At 37.5% G+C, this 20,580-nt stretch overlaps 4 protein-coding genes across 5 annotated transcripts; 3 read left to right on the top strand and 1 right to left on the bottom strand.

Annotated features, from left to right (window-relative positions):
- On the top strand, positions 519-4,340 carry LOC18783782 (putative pentatricopeptide repeat-containing protein At5g09950). The gene has a single exon (XM_007214828.2). The coding sequence runs from the start codon at positions 650-652 to the stop codon at positions 3,893-3,895; it is 3,246 nt and encodes a 1,081-aa protein (XP_007214890.2). The 5' UTR covers positions 519-649; the 3' UTR covers positions 3,896-4,340.
- Positions 4,927-9,018, top strand: LOC18781616 (putative protein FAR1-RELATED SEQUENCE 10). The gene is made up of 5 exons (XM_007216938.2): positions 4,927-5,013; positions 5,148-5,212; positions 5,689-6,755; positions 6,833-7,276; positions 7,360-9,018. The coding sequence occupies exons 3-5, from the start codon at positions 5,727-5,729 to the stop codon at positions 7,963-7,965; spliced, it is 2,079 nt and encodes a 692-aa protein (XP_007217000.1). The 5' UTR covers positions 4,927-5,013; positions 5,148-5,212; positions 5,689-5,726; the 3' UTR covers positions 7,966-9,018.
- LOC18783643 lies at positions 10,170-11,252 on the bottom strand. Its single transcript, XM_007215045.2, has one exon. It carries the CDS (start codon positions 11,097-11,099, stop codon positions 10,419-10,421), a length of 681 nt encoding a protein of 226 aa, XP_007215107.2. The 5' UTR covers positions 11,100-11,252; the 3' UTR covers positions 10,170-10,418.
- On the top strand, positions 13,706-18,045 carry LOC18781823 (glucose-6-phosphate 1-dehydrogenase, chloroplastic). Of its 2 annotated transcripts, none has more exons than XM_020559571.1 (10): positions 13,706-14,183; positions 14,668-14,846; positions 14,938-15,032; positions 15,121-15,235; positions 15,744-15,949; positions 16,036-16,185; positions 16,261-16,381; positions 16,522-16,751; positions 16,861-17,061; positions 17,399-18,045. In XM_020559571.1, the coding sequence occupies exons 1-10, from the start codon at positions 13,934-13,936 to the stop codon at positions 17,646-17,648; spliced, it is 1,797 nt and encodes a 598-aa protein (XP_020415160.1). In that variant the 5' UTR covers positions 13,706-13,933; the 3' UTR covers positions 17,649-18,045. The 2 variants fall into 2 exon arrangements, with proteins under 2 accessions (XP_020415160.1, XP_007215019.1); XM_007214957.2 differs by having other exon boundaries at positions 13,836-14,156; positions 17,399-17,952.

Here is a 20,580-nt window from a genome sequence, read left to right on the forward strand (position 1 = left end):
TTTCGAACTAAATCTAAAACCCTAAACCCAAAACTCGAAACTCGAAACTCGAAACAGACTAACGTGTTAAAAGCAAAACTAACGGACAAAAGCTGCACTAAAACTAATAGCCTACATCACTATCCAGAAACCCAACATAACCAAAACTCCAAATCAACCCATAAGTCTAAACAAACCCTACTACCGCCACCTGAAGAAGTGCCGTCGTTGCCACACTCACCACCGCATCCATAACAGATCTGAGAAAAATATGATTTTCAACGATCTACCTGCGCATGGCAGTGATGCTTCTTCCTCCTCCCCCCTCTATGGAATTTTCCTTTAGGACTCACAAGGAGAGAGAGCGGCTAGAGTTTGAAAAAAAGCACATAAGGCTTTGGTGACACCATATACTTTATATTTCACATAAAATATTTGTTTTCAATCAATTCATAAAAATAACTTGTGTAACATGAAATTTTATATCTAGCCAAAACATAGTATTGTAAATATCTTTTTTATTTTTGTGGTGACCAAACGCTCAAGGAGGACGATGACATGAAGCATGAAACAAAGTTAAAAAACGGCGACCTTGTTTGAAAGTCTCGACCTTTCATCAAATCGCGCGAAAAGACATGAAGGAAAGCACAACCTTCGTCTTCACTAGACTATGGTTCGCTGCTTTCTCTTGTTCACACCCTCTCACCCTTGCAGAAGAGTCCCTCGCCTTTCGAACCATGCTTTCAGCACATTCACTGCCTCCTCCCCTGTTGTCTCAGACCCACCACCACCACACGCCTCTCTTTTCTTCAAATCTCAAAACCCAACTCGACCTCTAATCCCATTGCAAAGCTCGTTTGATCAGTACGAATCATCCCAGCCACAGCTCAAAGCCCCACCGTTTCCCCCACATTTCACTCATACCAACAATGGAACATATGGGTATCTTTCTAGTCGATACCGAGACTCGCGTACCTCAAATGATGCGCAAAGCTTTCATTTGCAAATTTGCAAACATGGGTTTGCTAATGATTTGTTTTTGTGCAATACGCTTATTAATGTTTACGTCAGAATTGGTGCTTTGGTGGAAGCAGGTAAGTTGTTCGAAGAAATGCCTGAGAAGAACTCGGTTACGTGGGCTTGCTTGATTTCGGGCTATACCCAGAACGGTATGCCAAATGAAGCGTGTGCCCATTTTAAACAGATGGTGTCTGATGGTTTTTCCCCGAGTCCTTACGCTTGCGGTAGTGTTCTTCGAGCTTGCCAGGAGTCTGGTCCTTGCAAGCTTAAGTTTGGGATGCAAATTCATGGGTTGATATGTAAAACGAATCATGCTTCTGATATGGTAATGTCTAACGTGCTGATGTCAATGTATGGGAGATGTTTGGGTTCTGTTGACGATGCTTACCATGTTTTCTGCGAGATAGAGATTAAAAATTCAGTATCTTGGAATTCTATTATTTCAGTTTATTGCCAAAGAGGTGAATCAATCTCTGCTTTCAAGCTTTTCTCAAGCATGCAAAAGGACGGTTCAGCTTTCAGTTTGCAACCTAATGAGTACACATTTGGTAGCTTGATAACTGCTGCTTGTTCTTTGGCTCATGCAGGTTTGAGTTTGCTTCAGCAAATTCTGACCAGGGTCAATAAATCTGGAATTTTACAGGACCTGTATGTAGGAAGTGCTTTGGTTAGTGGATTTGCTAGGTTTGGGTTAATTGATTATGCTAGGAAGATTTTTGAGCAGATGAGTGAGAGGAATGCCATTTCAATGAATGGGTTGATGGTTGCATTGGTGAGGCAAAAGCGAGGAAAAGAAGCCACTGAAGTTTTCATGGAGATGAAGGGTTTGGTTGGAATAAACCTTGATTCGCTTGTGGTTCTTTTAAGTTCTTTTGCTGAATTTTCTGTTTTGGAAGAAGGAAAAAGAAAGGGAAGAGAGGTTCATGCATATGTAATCGGGGCTGGTTTAATTTACAGAAAGGTTGCAATAGGAAATGGGCTTATTAATATGTATGCCAAGTGTGGTGCTATTAGTGATGCTTGCTCAGTTTTCAGGCACATGATGGACAAGGACTTAATCTCGTGGAACTCTCTGATCTCTGGTCTTGACCAGAATGAGTTTTTTGAAGATGCTGTCATGAACTTCCGTGAAATGAAGAGATCTGAGTTCATGCCTTCGAATTTCACGTTAATTAGTGCTTTGAGTTCATGTGCAAGCTTGGGTTGGATAATTCTGGGACAGCAGATACATTGTGAAGCACTTAAATTGGGACTTGATTTAGATGTTTCAGTTTCGAATGCTCTTCTTGCATTATATTCCGACACTGGGCATCTTAGTGAATGCCGGAATGTTTTCTTCTTGATGCAGGATTACGATCAAGTATCATGGAATTCCATAATCGGGGCTTTAGCTGGTTCAGAGGCATCAGTTTTAGAAGCTGTAGAATATTTCTTGGACATGATGCAATCTGGGTGGGAACTTAATAGAGTAACGTTTATGAGCATTCTTGCAGCAGTTTCATCTCTCTCACTTCCTGACCTGGGCCAGCAGATTCATGCTGTTGTCTTAAAATACAATGCTGCAGAGGACTGCGCTATTGAGAATGCACTTATTACTTGTTATGGAAAGTGTGGAGGGATAGATGACTGTGAGAAGATATTTTCTAGAATGTCTGAGAGAAGGGATGAAATAAGTTGGAATTCCATGATTTCTGGATACATACACAATGAGTTCTTGCCCAAGGCCATGGATTTGGTCTGGTTTATGATGCAAAGGGGTCAGAGATTAGACTCTTTTACCTTTGCTACTGTTCTCAGTGCTTGTGCCTCAGTTGCAACATTAGAACGTGGAATGGAAGTTCATGCGTGTGGGATAAGAGCTTGTTTGGAATCTGATGTTGTAGTTGGGAGTGCAATTGTTGACATGTACTCAAAATGTGGAAGGATTGATTATGCTTCAAGGTTCTTTGAGTTGATGCCAGTGAGGAATGCATATTCCTGGAATTCATTGATATCAGGGTATGCTCGCAATGGTCAAGGACACGAAGCTCTGAGTCTTTTCTCGCACATGAAGCTACAAGGTCAGCTGCCAGATCATGTTACCTTTGTTGGGGTCTTGTCAGCTTGTAGTCATGCAGGGCTGGTGGATGAAGGGTTTCAGCATTTCAAATCCATGACTAAAGTACATGGACTGGCTCCTAGGATGGAGCACTTTTCATGTATGGTCGATCTTCTTGGCAGGGCAGGCAAACTTAATATGATAGAGGACTTCATCAACAAAATGCCAATGAAGCCTAATGTTCTCATTTGGAGGACAGTTTTAGGGGCATGTTGCCGAGCTAATGGCCGTAACACAGAGCTAGGTAGGAGGGTGGCTGAAATGCTATTGGAGTTGGAACCCCAAAACGCTACAAACTATGTGCTTCTTGCTAACATGTATGCTGCTGGAGGAAAGTGGGACGATGTGGCAAAAGCTCGGATGGCAATGAGGAAGGCAACAGCGAAGAAGGAAGCTGGGTGTAGTTGGGTCACCATGAAGGATGGTGTTCATGTTTTTGTAGCTGGAGACAAATCACACCCAGAGAAAGATTTGATATACGAAAAACTGAAGGAACTCAACAGGAAAATGAGGGAGGCTGGATACGTGCCTGAAACAAAATTCGCACTCTATGATCTTGAACTGGAGAATAAGGAAGAACTCCTGAGCTATCACAGTGAGAAGCTTGCAGTTGCATATGTTCTTACTCGCCCGTCACAGTTGCCTATAAGGATTATGAAAAATCTCCGTGTTTGCGGCGACTGCCACTCTGCTTTCAAATACATATCGAAGATTGTTGGTAGGCAAATAGTATTGCGAGATTCAAGCAGGTTTCATCATTTTGCAGATGGCAAGTGTTCTTGTGGGGATTACTGGTAGCTGACTTGTTAGTACTTAGTGCTAACGGAGACTTTGAGCATGGTTCACAGTTTGAGATTTTCATGAGTGTGGCAAGTGATTTTATCAACTAAGCAAGCTGACACTTCAATAGTAGCTTAAATTTGGTATTGTTGTACAGTAATTTATTATTTTGGGTTAACGCATCTGTATCAATCAAATTTTGTCTAATTTAAGGAAATGTGCCCAAGAATTTATGGGAGGCTGCTATTTTGCGGCATAGCTTTCAACAGTCGTGTACTCAGCAGGGAAAATTGAAGGTCTACCTGTCCATTGTGAGCTGAGAAACTGATACATTGGGAAGTAATCACTGATACAAAATTTCTCTATCCACGATGGATTTTGTAACATATTGTTGATGTCTCAATAACATGTGGTACATTTTGTTTTTGAGATGTTATCGATAATGATATCGACACTTTATTGATACCGTATGAACGTACCCTTCTTTAATAAAAAAACAAACGTCGTCTTCTCCGCACACACTTTCGCACTTGCGAGAGTTTTTTTTTTAATTTTTAAATTTATTTTAGAATTAAAAAAGATAATGGGTAGTTGTGTTCCATAAAAATAGAATCCATTATCTGATTTTTCTTTTAGTTTTAATTTTTTTAAATATGAAAAAGTGTGAATTTACTATATTATCCTCATTTAATTAATAATTTCAATTCTTAGTTTTTACATTAACTAAAAGCATTTTCTGGTATTTTGAATGTTTTATCATTCTCTACCTTTTGCTTTATATATATATAGATATAAATTAATATGTATCTCTTTTCCAACTTGTTAATTTTCTTAATAATTTTTTTAAAACTCTAATTGGCAGTATAATTTTAGTTGTTTTTTGGTGTGTGGACCTGTAATGTCAGAAACTGAATCAAGTTTTTCCATCTTATTTATGGGCCCACAACTAACATGCCTATTCTGACTTGGCCATAACCCATTACTCCAGTTGGGCCTCCATTGACTTGTTCTATAATATTATCTTAAATTTACTAAAAATAACTGAAATTCCTTTGCAGAGAGAGACGATGAAGAACCCAAAGCGCGAAGAAGAGAAACACGAAGGGTTTATATTTTCGCTCGCATTTCTTTATCGGGTGTGTAATTTCTCTCTGAATTGATTAGTCCCTCTGTAAAGTTCAAACCTTTACGTCTTCACTTCCACTCTAAGTTTCGGGTTTTTTTCAACTGAATATTATAATTGTTCATCTTATTGAACTTCCCGCTGCAGCTGCTCTGTAACACCACATTGTCTTGCTCAGAATAATTTGAACCATTTGAGGGCCACTTTTACTGGTAAGTTTCTTTTTTCTAATAACCATGTATAGTTTTGAGCTTTTTCTCTTTCTGAAAGATCAAATTTTTAGGGGTATAAAACAATTTGAATTCATGCTTGTTGCTGGGTTTCTTTTATTTTCACATTTCCTTCCTAAATTGTAGCCCATGACATGTCTCTTTTGTGGAGTAGTTATCCATTTTTAGTCCATGACAAATTTTATTTTTTTCTTCATTGATTTAGCTTTCACTATCTTCAGCTAAACTATATATTTTGATCATTCCCTCTTTTTTTCCAACTTTATATTGGAGTTTAAGGAACTATTTCACCTTTCCTCTTTTATTTTTTCTTTGCTTTTTTCGGACTTGAACTGCGTGATGCATTATGCATTATAAGGACATATTTTGCCTCTTTTTTTTCTTGTATATGACAGTCTGAATTGCAACAAATATTTGATTAAAAGTTTTTTTTTCTTTCGCTGTTTGTTTGGCTGAAGGCTACATAAGCTGGAACACTTCTTGTGTTTCCTAAAAAATGGCAATGAAGCCATCAAATAACATCTGGATTCGACGCCAACAGTGCCCGTGCGGAGATTGGAAGTGTTACATTCAGTATGAAGGAGATGATCTGGGCTCAGTAAGTTCTCAGCATGTAAAGAGTGAGACAACTCCATCTTCGTCATCATCAGAAGCTGTCTTCACTCCTTATGTTGGTCAAATATTCAAAACTGATGATGATGCTTTTGAATACTACAGCAATTTTGCCCGGAAGAATGGGTTTTCAATTAGAAAAGCACGCTCAACCGAAAGCCAAAACTTAGGGATATATAGACGAGATTTTGTTTGTTATCGGTCAGGATTTAATCAACCAAGAAAAAAGGCCAACGTGGAGCATCCCAGGGAGAGAAAATCAGTACGATGCGGATGCGATGCAAAGTTGTATTTGACAAAGGAAATTGTTGATGGTGTTATGCAATGGTATGTTTCACAGTTTAGTAACGTTCATAACCATGAGTTATTGGAAGATGACCAAGTGCGCCTACTTCCTGCATATCGTAAAATACAAGAGGTTGATCAAGAACGGATTCTTTTACTGTCCAAAGCTGGGTTTCCTGTAAACCGGATAGTCAAGGTGTTGGAGCTAGAAAAGGGAGTTCAACCTGGACAGTTGCCCTTCATAGAGAAAGATGTTAGGAATTTTGTTCGGACTTGTAAAAAGACTGTTCAAGAAAATGATGCTTTGCTCAATGAGAAAAGAGAGAACGATATGCTAGAACTTCTTGAGGCCTGCAAGGCTATGACTGGGAGGGATCCAGATTTTGTCTATGATTATACTATAGATGAAAATGAAAAGGTTGAAAATATTGCATGGTCATTTGGTGACTCCATTCGTGCATATACTATTTTTGGTGATGTAGTTGCTTTTGACACTTCATATCGCTCTGTCACTTATGGATTGCTCCTTGGAGTGTGGTTTGGTATTGATAATCATGGCAAGGCAATTTTCTTAGGGTGTGTGCTACTACAAGATGAAAGCTCGCATTCATTTGCTTGGGCTTTACAGGTTTGTGGATGTAAATTCTTGTGATCAGTCCTCATCAGTCTTCTTGTATTTCCTTATGATTTTCTTCTTTTGAACAGGCTTTTATGCGATTTATGAGAGGGAGGCATCCACAGACTGTTCTTACAGATATAGACTCAGGGCTCAGAGATGCTATAGCAAGGGAATTGCCAAATACAAAACATGTTCTATGTATATGGCATATTTTATCCAAAATATCCAGTTGGTTCTCTTTGCCCCTTGGATCACAGTATGAAAATTTTAAAACTGAGTTTGATATGTTGTCTCAACTGGAGAGTGTTGAAGATTTTGAACATCAATGGAATATTTTGGTTGCTCGGTTTGGCCTTGTATCCGATAAGCATATAGCTCTGTTGTATTCATATCGAGCATCCTGGACATTTTCTTACATTAGAAGTTACTTTCTCGCTCGTACACTGACAGCTGAGTTTTCGCTGTCTTTGGAGTCATTCTTGAAAAGAATATTGAATGGACAGACATGTCTGCAAGTATTCTTTGAGCAGGTAATTTATTCAATCTTTCTGTGCATGTATGTTCTTCAAATTTGGATAACTGCATCATTACGCTCTGTTTTGGTAATTTGAAGGTTAGTATTGCTGCCAACTTAGAGAATCAGACCAGAGAAGGGATGCAATATATGCATGTCAAGACTGGCATGCCTCTTGAAGAACATGCACGGAATATTCTTACACCTTATGCTTTCAATGTCTTACAACACGAAATTGTTCTGTCTGTGCAATATGCAACAACAGAAATGGCAAATGGATCGTATCTTGTGCGACACTACAAGAAATTGGAGGGAGAATGTCTTGTCATTTGGATGCCAGATGATGAGCAAATTCACTGTTCTTGTAAGGAATTTGAGCATTCTGGGATTTTATGCAGGCATTCTCTTCGCGTACTTGTAGTGAAGAACTACTTTCAACTCCCTGAAAAATATTTTCTGCTCCGTTGGCGGGTAGAAAGTTCATTGGTTTCTGTGGATGATCAAAATGCTCAAATCAGCAGCGACGATTGTGCTCAGGCCTTCCACAGTCTTACTGCTAGTTTATTGACAGAGTCCTTAATCTCCAAGGACAGATTTAATTATGTCCATAACGAACTTACGAGTCTTCTTGAGCATGTTAGAAATATGCCAGTAATCGACGAATATGCTGCAAATGCAGCAGCTAATAACATCAGTGAATCGTAGTCGGCTTGGTTTAGCAGTTAATATAGATGCTGCACTGTGACCTTTGTTCAAAAGATTCAGAATCTCTGGAAGATGAAATGAGGTGCTGTGGAAGGCATTAAATTGTAGTCATTAACATTAATAAGCTCACACTCTGGAATATTTGCAAACAAGTGAAAAAGAAACAGCAATACAAATAGTTTATCAACCCTAGCAAGCCAGCTCAGATTGCCTGGATGGGTGTCATTCTTTCATTGTATTTACTTCAAGTTTCAGGAAATGTTGGAATGAGGTAAGCAGAAGCTGGTCACTTTCAGTGTAAAATGTAAGTTTGCAGTTTATTCAAGTCCCCTTAACAATGTAAATTTGGACAAATGGTGTTTGGAAACTGACCTCAAATTAGCGTTAAGTTATCCTAATTTCCTCATAATCTTGATGATGCAGTTGTATTGAAATGATTATGCAAAATGCTTGTTCCTTGTAAAATATCATTCAATTATTACAGCTCAAAATTCAACTGGTTCCATCAAAAATCTGAAACACCCCACTGACCACGGCATGAAGAAAGAGTTTCTAATCACTTATTGTAGAGTGTGTGTGGGGTCACTGACAAATGACCACCATGTCCCTGTTTCTGTAGGTCCTTCACATAAAATTCAATGTCCGTCGTTGCCACAAACAGCACTCATCAAGATTCCAAACGACAAAGCAGAACTTTCACCTAGACTTTTCAATGGACTGGACTACCATGTCAACTGAACGTTTGAATTTCCATGGCTTTAATTTTGTTCACCGCACACGAAAACGTCTGATTGGGGTTGGTCTCCCACTCTACTTGTCTGTTTAATTGCATTGTTTGTGAGTGTTCTGGCTCCAAGGAAACCAGTCAAAGAGCAAGTCAGTTTCAATCTCATTATGTTTTGTCCTTTATCCTTTTTGTTCCATCCCTAATTTCTTCTCATAGTTTTATCTTGTATTTTCAATTCGGAAAAGGAAAGTGTGAGTTGTACCACTAGAGCTATAAACCTCTCGTAATGCTTGTAAGAGGAAAATTGATTGTGTTTGACGGTAATACCACGCATACATATACAGTGTCCTAGGGAATAAGGCAATTCTGATGACATTGATATATTGCTGATGAATGGTGATGCATACTTAGGTGGTGGTGCAGTTTGTGTCTGTTTCTTGTCACTTATGTGCTCATTAATGCGAATGTCGTGCATCTCATCAAGCCTTAATTATGCTCACTAAGATGTGAAGATCTTTAAGTTTTGTCGGATGGTCACTTTGTGCCTGCTGAAACACCGCCAGGAAGTATAGAAAATTGGCACACCTTCTCCTAATCCTGGACATAATTGGACAGCTCATCATGTGGGTGAACATGCACTAAAGTAAAGTCCATAGAGATTGTAGGATCAAGGCTTGGAGAGAGAGACATGATTCCCCTTTTAAATTTGGAATATGGATTCATAGCTATTGCTAGACTTACATATACTTATGTTGTTAAGATTGTGGATCTGGACGATACATTTTAACAAAATCACTATAATTAATGTATATAAGCGTATTTTTGATAATGTGACAAGAAAACATGTTTCATGAATCTTATTATTTTATTACAATGTCCATATAAATCATAAATTGATTAGATCCGAACAATAAATTGTCCGACAATACAACATATATTCATTTTATTATAAACATTGTTGACTGGTAGCAGCATGTCTATGTCTTGTATTATGATCCAACAAATTTGAGCTCTCGCCTGAATTAGACTGTTCGTTAGAACAATTGTCTTTTTCTGAAAGACCTGGAAGAAATGAGTCAAGTGATCAATTGCTCGGTATCTTCTTAAAAGGTGGATAAACATAAGCAAAAAGAAGAATCAAAGATATATATCTAGTAAAAACAAACAATACAAGGAAAAAGGTGAATTCATGGATATCATTGATTCATATTTTTATTTTATTTGGGTTTTTAAATGCACCTTTTGCCCTGTCCTTGCACGTAATTGGAGGAGTTGTCTTACCGACTCATGGCTTTTGTGGCAACTTGCGACGTGGAATTGTATTGGGATATGAATATATCTCAAGTCATTTTCAACCGTTTATTTAATGTTAGGACTTGATGATATGCTTCCCAATTTGATTTGCTTACACACAATCAGATCAACCATTTATATTACTACGAGCTGCGATGAGTAAATATGGTACAAATATCGGCGTAAGAGGTGCATAATCTCTGTAATTCATTCAATCCACATTAAGGTTTTAATTTACAATTTCAAGTCTCTGATTTCAGATAAAAGTTGTATCATTGATTATTGATATGAAGGTAAAGAGCTGGGTTGGTATTTTACACAACATGGAAATCATAAGGAATAAGAAACCAAAAATCTCAAAGTTACAGTCACAGAGTAGTCTTTTTTAATTGAAAAACTAGCTTGTTAGTTCTTTGCTCACCGACTGATCAAATCAAAACATGATTGCCTGTTGGACTTCAAGTTTAATTCCTTCCTTCATTCTTCTGATAAAATCATCACATTTCTTGTTCAACTCCTCTCTGCTCAGCAACTCAATTCCTTCTTCTTCATATGCTTCATGATCTTCAACCATAATTAAGCTGTTTCTGCAGCCTTCCTCTTCTTCATCTTGTGTAATCAAAACCCTTTTATCTTCTGCTTCTGCTTCTTCTTCTACTGTGATAAAGATTTCATCATCTTCTCCTTCTTGCTCTTGTTCAACTTCCACATTGACAACTTCTTCCTTTGCTTTTGGTGCCTTTGTCTCTGCCAATTCGACAACTCTTTGCCGGTTTTCGCTGTTCTTCGGAGCATGTTCATCATTGTTAAGATTAGTACTTCCCGGTGGAGAAGTTCCAATAAGACCAGAATTCTTGACAATAAACACCAGAAGTCCATTGCAGAGCAAGAACATGTAGTTCTTATCAAAGCTGTAGCTGAACAGTTTCACAGAAGCTGCAGATGTGAAGGCATTGAAGGAATGAAGAAGGAAAGAAACCAGGGAAGAGTAGGACAATAAAATTGACAAGACTGAGACAGAGAGCAAAAGTTTGATGACTTTGCTTTGGTTATGGGATTGGCTGAAATTGAACTGGCTTGCAGCTTGGATGCTTGAAACCTTGATATAATCCATGGTGGTTTCTTCTTGGAGGGATAAAATCTGAGAGATTTTTTGAAGGGTTTTCTTTTTCTCAGAGGCTTAGGGAGGCTGGCTTACTCTTTTGCAATATGCCAAAGGAAATGAAACTGGAGGGTGCTTTATATAAGTTTTAGAGTTGTGAGTATAATAATCTGGTGTGAACTGATACACTTCACAGAAATAGACCACCCCAATTCAGTCAACTACCTCAATAATATTTCTTTTTGATGACTAAGACTTGAATCAGTGGTCTTTCAAGAAAAATCAAAAAAAGAAATTTATGGTTGGTTCCTTTAGCTGTCTTATTATTACCATTACTTACCTCTTCAAGGCCAGTTTAGCTTTATCTTTGAATTTTTACTGTAGATGATCCATCTTTTTAGGCAGTAGCTTTCTCTTTTTGATGTTTATACCAATAAAAAGTTCAATGAAAGTTCATTGTTTTTTCCTCTACATGAAGTAAACACTTTACAGAAAGATGGTTGGATTTAAAGGGTTCATTTTGAGGATGGTAGGTTGAATTTTGAGCTGGTTCAGGGTAGCAGATCTTGAAGTTTGGCATTTGGGTTGGTAGGCATGGAATGAAAGTAACTAATTCATCTCAGTTATTCTCAGTGGTAACAAAATCTGAAAACCGTTCCAAACATTTCAGCAAATACTCAGGTTCTAGATTGGTCAATTAGGGCAATGTTAGGGTAAGATTAGTCCCTTAATCATTTTTTTCTTAGCTGGTGATGACTTGATAATCCCGTGTCAACTTTTTGTTTAAGAATTGACTAAGATGTTAAGGTTGACCCCAGGTCAATCGGTCTACCAAGTAGACAAAAAAATTGGTTTGTGTTTATCTTTTTCAAATTAGAAATTTGGGGTTAAAACAAAAATACGTACTGGAGCCTGACAGTAGTTGAATTTAACGTGTAAAATACCATGTCAATACGTGTGGAGAGGTGTTGAATAAATCAATGTGTTCACATTCTGCATAATAATTTGCCTCGTACAATTCGGATGGACCAGGTCAAGCTTCTAGGCTGGTTAGGGCTGGGCTGGCCTTGGGTTTGAGGGATTGGATTGGGTTACACGGGTTGGTAGACCAAACATTTCAGTGATTAAAATTGAGTGGGGTTAAATGGTTCACATGAAAAGTCTATTAAGATATAAATATTCGGGTTTTTAGGTTTAATGGTGTTTGAACTTTGACTCAATTGGCATTTTAGTTCTTCAATTTCTAAAATCGTTTCCGTGGTCTATCAACTTTAGCTTCGTTATGACAAATGGTCATGACGTCAGTTTTGTTAACTTTTTTTTTTGTTAAATTTGAGCATGTGCATAGCACATGATATGCTGTTGAGGGTCAAAATTGAAAATTGCTTCACTCATGGGATACATGGTCAATTCATGGCACACCCAAACCCCACACTCACTCCCCCACCATTGCAACTTAACTCTCCCCATCCATATATCTTCCTCCCTCCCCAAGCCAAGCCCATTAAAACCCACCACCAATCAAGGAATGATACATCTCCCTTCCTCCAATCCAACAAAGCCATGGACAATCTTAATCCAACACTGAGCTAATTAACTCACCACCTTGAGAACAACTGATGACGCTCTCACAACCCACATTCCCACCCAAACCATACCCACTCTCCCTGAGATGGCGAGGATAGGGAGAATATTTTTTAGTTTTTATTTTTATTTTTTAGGTGAAAGGAATATTCATACAACGAAAATTAAAAATAATACAAAAATAACATTTTAACTCTACATTTAATAGAAAATATAACAAAATTGACAGCATAATCATTTGTCCTAATGAAAGTGAAGTTGAAGGACCACAGGAACGATTTTAAAAATTGAAGGACAAAAATACGAATCGAGTCAAAATTTAAAGATCATTAGAACTAAAAACCCTAAATCTTCAAGAATTACCCCATTTAAAAAATAAATAAATTAAAGAAGTCGGCCCAATTTTAAACCAGGGTTGATGTTTTCTTTGGTATGAATACGATTACTTACTGTTTCACTTTTTTCTAAACTTTATTTATTTATAATGAACAAAATGTCTCTACATTATTGGATTTGAATTATTTACTGATTTTGTGTGTGTTAATCTTATACTTATCTTTAAAACTACATCGTTTTAAACTTCTATATGATTATCTTTTTAATAGAAAAGAAAAGCTAAATATTAGACTTTAGATTCAATACACTTAACCCCATATTTTAAAATCAGGTATATCTTTACATATAATATAAGTGCAAAATTAGCGCCTGAAAAGAATGGTGTATCATTTTCATATGTTATATGGTACATTATTTTTACTTCTTTTTCTGTCAAAGTTACAAGAGGGTGAGGAATTTCAAACCTAAAATTATTGATGACGAGGAGAATACCTTAACCACTTGCTTTACTCCTAGTCCTCACATAATTTTCACTTCGGATTTCAACGAATACCAGAATGCCAGTTGCATTAATAAAACAAAATGAAAAACCCTTCACCTCAAAACTAAAATGTTAAATTTGCCACCAGTAATTGAACTGTGATTTAATTGCAAATTGGTCGTTCACAGGAAGGGTAAAATGGGTACTTTTTATCGATTTTTTTTTTCTTTTCTATTTCTGATAGGGTCAGTCTCGTCGACATGTTTTGCTAAGCAAGTAAAGCATATGTGATGTGATGATAAATGTTGAACAGAGTATATAGACTAGACGACCACAAGATACATTCCACATCATTCATTTAACAAAAACATTATCTGTAAAGCTATAAATACTTATCCCATATTATTGCTCAATTTTGAGCTTCATCTTCCCTTCAACCTGTTGCATGGCTACTTACCCCAGTCCTTGTTCATCTTCTTCAACCTCATCCACACCTTTTTCATTCAAGAATGAGACACGCCAGTTCAACAAAGTCATCACTTTGCTAAGAGAAGCACATTCTTCTTCCAGATGGGTCTCTCAGATTCGCCTTAGAATCCCTGCCAGAAAGCACTTCCAGCTCAAATCGTCAAATGGGCATCCACTCAATGCTGTGTCTTTCAATGACGGTTCGCTTCTTGGTTCTTCTGCTGTTTGTATGCTACCCCTTTTGGCCATTTTGTTTAATTCTTTGAGTAACTAGTTTCGTTATGTTTAAGCAACCAGTTCATGTCCCCAATGCTTTTATTATGATTGATTGATTGCGTAGGGTTGTGATTTCAACTTGTAATTGTCAAGCTTACCTCTGTCATCAAGAAACATTCTTTATTAGCAGACATTACCATTTGCAACATGTTTAATGCTTTCAGACAGGTTTGATCACAGGAAATCTTACTTGTATTTGACTTGGATTGAATGCTTATTGATACAAGTTCAAATTTTTAACAATAACAATTACAATTGGTGATTGTAAGGTAACTTGCCTGGAAGATGAGGTGTGCTTAGATTTTCAATCCACCTCTTCTGATCTTGGTGGTCCATTTAGCTGTCTGCAATCTGTTTGATATAATGTACTTGGTTAATTTTCTTTGTTGGGTTTATCACTGCTCAATTTTAAATGGGTATTTGAAATTACTTCAGCTGGAAGTCCTGTGGGCAAAGAACAGACTGAACCTCGAGGCAAAGTCTTTCCCATCTCAGATTCAGAAAATGTAGAATCTAAATTAAGCATAACCGTTGTTGGTGCTTCTGGAGACCTTGCCAAGAAGAAGATTTTTCCAGCACTTTTTGCTCTTTATTATGAAGATTGTCTGCCTGAGGTTGTTGTCTGATCTCTTCATCAATTTTCACTTTGTAATCATACCAACCAAAACGACTAACTACATTCTGCATGTTATTATCTTCATGTAGAATTTTGTGGTGTTTGGTTATGCTCGAACTGAAATGACTGATGAAGAGCTAAGGAACGTGATTAGCACAACCTTGACTTGCAGGATAGATCAGCGGTATTGTATTTTGCTAAGCCACAGTGAACATACGATTACATGAAATATTTGCGTTATCTATACATTGACATGCAGAAATGACTCACAGGGAAAATTGTGAGGGGAAAATGGATCAGTTCTTGAAAAGGTGCTTCTACCATGCTGGTCAGTATAATTCTGAGGAGCATTTTGCAGAATTGGACCGCAAGCTGAAAGAGAAGGAGGTAATGTGTTACTATATTTCTTTCTCTCGCGCGTTCCATAACAGCTATTGTTGTAAATTCATCAAGTGTTAGATAAATTGATGTAAATTAGGTACTTAAGGAAAATGGAAGCAAATTCTTAAATCTTGCAGCATGTCTTATAATCTTGTGGATGCAATAATTAATTGTCTTTAAATAGATTTGAAACCTGGATAGTTACATATATAGCGTTATATCCTAAAGAGCCATCTATCTCTGGCAATCTTACAGTCTACGTTTCTGTGATTTTCATGGTACTGTTAAGAGTGAAGGTCAAGTCTCAAATTCCATATAGCGTAAAATATGGTGGTTAAGACCTTCAACTTCTCATTTCAATCAAATCTAAAGTGAGAAAGTTATAAAAGGCAGTTCAGTCTTCAGAGATGGTGTTCTAGTAGATGCCACGAATAACCATCTTGCTCCTCTTAGTTATATTGATTTACGTTGACAAACATTCACATTTGATATCTTCGATTGTTCTGATGTCCAGGCTGGAAGCAAGTCAAATAGGTTGTTTTACTTATCAATACCTCCAAACATATTTGTGGATGTGGTGAGATGTGCTAGCGTTAGAGCTTCTTCAGCAAATGGGTGGACAAGGGTCATTGTTGAAAAGCCATTTGGTCGTGACTCTGAATCATCTGCTCAGCTAACCAAATGTTTAAAGCACTACCTTACTGAAGACCAAATATTTAGGTGAATTTTTCTCTCAAGCTTTATCAATAGTCAGATTTATACAAATCTAAAGAAGGAAGTTTGATCTTATAGATAATATTTTTCAGGATTGACCATTACTTGGGCAAGGAGCTTGTTGAGAACCTGTCAGTGCTTCGCTTCTCAAATCTTGTTTTTGAGCCTGTCTGGTCTCGGAACTACATTCGTAATGTGCAACTGATTTTTTCTGAAGATTTTGGTACAGAGGGAAGAGGAGGGTGAGTTTCTTCCTCAACAATGTTGTACGAAATAAAGTTGTTCAATCACCTGATTGCAGTTACCCTTGTTTCCAGATATTTTGATAAGTATGGAATCATACGGGACATAATGCAAAATCATCTTCTGCAAATACTAGCACTGTTTGCTATGGAAACACCAGTCAGCTTAGATGCTGAAGACATTAGGAATGAAAAGGTATTGATAGTTTTCCATTTCCAATGTCTTTAAGGTCAAGATTTTGGTTTTAAGAACTTTTATCTCAGGGTGTTACGGAGAGCCTACCTTAATGTTCTCATTTTGAGTTGATGATGATATATTTGATGGTCTGAACTCAGGTAAAGGTTATAAGGTCAATGAGGCCACTGCTGCTTGAAGATGTAGTTGTCGGTCAATATAAGGGCCATAGCAAGGGCAGTAAATCGTATCCTGCTTATATAGATGACCCAACTGTGCCAAAAGACAGTCGCACCCCTACATTTGCAGCAGCAGCTCTCTTTATTGATAATGCCAGATGGGATGGGGTTCCTTTCTTGATGAAAGCAGGAAAAGCGCTCCATACTAAGCGGTATGTAGAAATGTTTCATCTTCTTAAGGATCACTTCTTTTAATATTCCCTCATATTGTGAGATGTAAATAATTGAGTGACCTGAATTTTTTTCACTATAATTACCCAGAGCAGAGATCAGAGTCCAATTCAGACATGTCCCAGGTAATTTGTACAAGAGGAACTTTGGAACTGATTTAGATAAGGCTACAAATGAGCTTGTGCTTCGTGTACAACCTGATGAAGCTATATATCTGAAGATCAACAACAAAGTCCCTGGTCTTGGAATGAGACTAGATCGAAGTGACCTAAATTTGCTTTACCGATCAAGGTACGATAATCATGTAGACAATTAGGTTGACTGAAAATGGTCTAAAATATTTTGAAATATATTTTAACAAAATGGAAAGACTCATGTTTTAATTATGACCACTTTGAAGATCAAAAAGTTTATTCTCTATAGTTGTGCAGTCTTAATTTTTCTTTTCAACATTAAAATCCATTCTAGTTCTATTCTTTGATAAGAAGGCAGCACCACCAATTGATGACAAAAAGCTTGGAGTTGTAAAATACATGTCCTAAACCAGAACTTTTTGCATAATAATGCAACAACATTTGTGCACTTACATAATGAAGGCATCTTAAATGAATATGATTCTGTTTTGAAGGTATCCAGCAGAAATACCAGATGCATATGAGAGGCTACTCTTAGATGCAATTGAAGGGGAACGGAGGTTGTTCATTAGAAGTGATGAGCTTGATGCTGCTTGGGCTCTATTCACACCATTGTTAAAGCAGCTTGATGAGAAGAAGATTGTTCCTGAGCTCTACCCCTACGGTAGTAGAGGGCCCGTAGGACCACATTATCTTGCTGCAAAGCACAATGTCAGATGGGGAGATCTCGGCGATGATGACTAGTAAAGCTGAGGTTTGCATGCTCATTGCCGGTTCTTGTTCCGATTTCAGCCATTGATTCTCTTTCAATGCAGATATTGAAATACTAAAACGTTTTCTATAGTGTGGTGGTTGGTTAATCACAACACATTGCATTCATGGAAATGCAAGTAAAACTGTTCGGAAATGCAAATAGGCCTCCGGATTTTCCTCATGGTAGCAAAAGACCTGAGGGACAATTCTGATGTATGAATGTGTGACAAGTTACGTGAAATAATGACAACCTGAGCTCAGTCCAAAGTAATTGTATTAGGCCCAATGGGTTTTACTATTTCTTTGTCCAACCTATTTTGTTCTTACAATCCCAAATAAATTTGGGCCACAAATAATGAGAACATGACAAAGAGGGATTCTATGGACACCCTAGCATGGTCTCTGGAAACCCACACTACCCATTCTTCAGTCTGAAATCTTTTCATATTTGTTCCTTATTTGAAAAAATATAATGAAAACAAAAAAAATTGTTGAATACAAGCAATAATTTAAACTATAAGAGAGAAGAGAATTTCCCGCATACATTATTAAAGTGTCATAAAAATTCAAATATAATCACTAATGTGCAAGTCAAGATCAATTTCAACGGGACGGAAGAAAAAAAGACTTTAAATAATTCCAACTTGTTGGACAATCAATCAATGAATGAATGGATGGATGGATGGATGATAGTGATTTTGTAAAACTAAAGAAAGAGAAACACAAAAGGAGAGGAGTGGGTGGGTCCCATGAGAAGGCTATATTTATAAGGTGTGACAGAAGGATGAATTAATATTTTGTGAAATGTGAAGGGCAGAGAGAAGGGGCAGGGCAGGGGAGAGCAGAAGGGCAGTGATGTATGTTGGGATATATGGTTATGATAGTTACAGACTGAGTGTGGCAGGAACCCTAGTCTAGCAATAAATAGTAGTAGCAGCCTATCCCTACCCTCTCCCTACCACCCTATATTTTCAGTTTCCAAATTTTCAAAATTTTCCAAGTTTTGAGACACACAGACAGACAGAGAAAAAAGAGAGAGAGAGAGAGAGAGAGAGAGAGAGAGAGGGAAGTTGATGGTTTGTACTTTGCTAAAAGATCTTTCAGTTATATTCCATCGAGACATCGCTGATTAGACATGAGCATGCCATTCTAGTCAAAAAGCACTTCCCTGTCTTTCTCTGGCCCCACACCTTCCTTCCTTCTTCTTCCTCCTCCTCTTCCCACTCCCTTTTGCACAGCGTCTTCTTTACACGCCCGCCATCTTCTTCTTCTTTCTTCTTCTCAATTTTGATTGATAATTTAGGTCACGGGAAATGCTTTATGGTTACTGTAATTATATCTATCTTTGAGAGATTAGTGATTTAGGTAGAGTTAAGTACACTCAAGATTCTATGTTCGATTTCTTCCTCGATCCAGCATGATCTCGTATAAAAGTTAAAAAAATAAATTTTAAAAAATTCAAACGAGTCATTGGCATGATGCAAAATTTCCATGAGTTTGTAAGCAAGTTGTGCATGGCACATCGTTAATGATCATCATCTCCAATCAAATGCGCTGGTCCGGTGGTCGGTGGTACAACAATCACCAACACAACAATCACCAACCCAATTTCACGCTAGCCTTAATTTTGGCACTTATAACTCTAACTCTACGCCATAAACTTGTATCATCACTACTCCAAGTTCCTTGAATCTAATAATAAAATCTTTTTCAACTACTCATTAGCTTTTTTCTTTTTCTTTTTCTGCCTCCATGTCTCCTATTATATATAGCATAATAGCAAGCTAGACTATCTAGAGTGGTAGAAAATTTTGACAGATGTGAATTAGAGTAACTGATTAGGCAAATTAAATTAATTTAGAGTAAATTAGAATATCGTGTGGTAGAAATTTTATTTTATTGTTTTCAAACTCGGGCATGCTATTAAGCTAATAAAAGAAGCTTTGAGAACCCAAAATTGAAATTCTTTTGCATCATCATGATCAAGTTTCACAATCTTCTTGTATTATCCTTGTCACCCTAATCGTTTTGGAAAATACTTCTCTTTTTATATTTCTGTCTGTAGCAGTGTGATATATGATATGTGCAAAGAAATTTATTTTTATATTTTCGATGAATTATTTTACATATGTGTCAAATTGTGATCGGTAGAAAAGAGAAATATCTATCTCCTTACCAATAAGGAGACCAGTAGAATCCAATCTTTTTTGCCCTAGATTTGTTGTGCTGCTTTTTTCGTTTAGTCTCTCGAAGTGAACACAGAAGAATCATGTGGGTATTAGTCATCAACAGTAATGACTGTAGACGTTAACTTATGAGGCTTATCAATTATGACGGTAATCTCGTGTCATTTTTGCAACGCTTGAAAACATTAACTCGGACCCCAAATCCAAACAAAAACCCTAATTAAGCTAGAGTGGACTTTTGTCCTCAACTTCTCAACAAGTCAATGAAACCCTGTTACCAAGAAGACTAATTAATAAGAAAGATGAGCGGTTTCCAGACACAAGCATTATTATTAATCGCGCACGCCTTGCAAGCCTTGCAATTTGCAAACAAAACATCCTCAAGCAACAAACAAACAAGGCTCAAAACAAAAAACATAAAAACGAAAAAAGAAGAGCAATTATTTTCTTTCTGGGTACTGATTTGTGCACTTTTGGTTTTGGGTAAAAATGGCATGCCCATTTTCTTGACAATCATCTGCAACTGATACTCCAAAAGGACCGAAGAGAGTTGGTCCTAAAAATCCCCTGAAAAATCCAGGGCTATGCCAAAAGCCCTGCGGTCTCTCAGAACTCCCTCAGCACCAGCCCCACTTCAACCCCTCCCCCGCCGCCGTCTTTTCAGCGCGGGAAATTAAACCAACCAACCAACCCATCCCCACCACCACCACCACCCTCCCCTCTTAGGTCATCCCCCC

This window comes from Prunus persica, chromosome G3 (genome assembly GCF_000346465.2).
Source record: "Prunus persica cultivar Lovell chromosome G3, Prunus_persica_NCBIv2, whole genome shotgun sequence".
NCBI lineage: Eukaryota > Viridiplantae > Streptophyta > Magnoliopsida > Rosales > Rosaceae > Prunus > Prunus persica.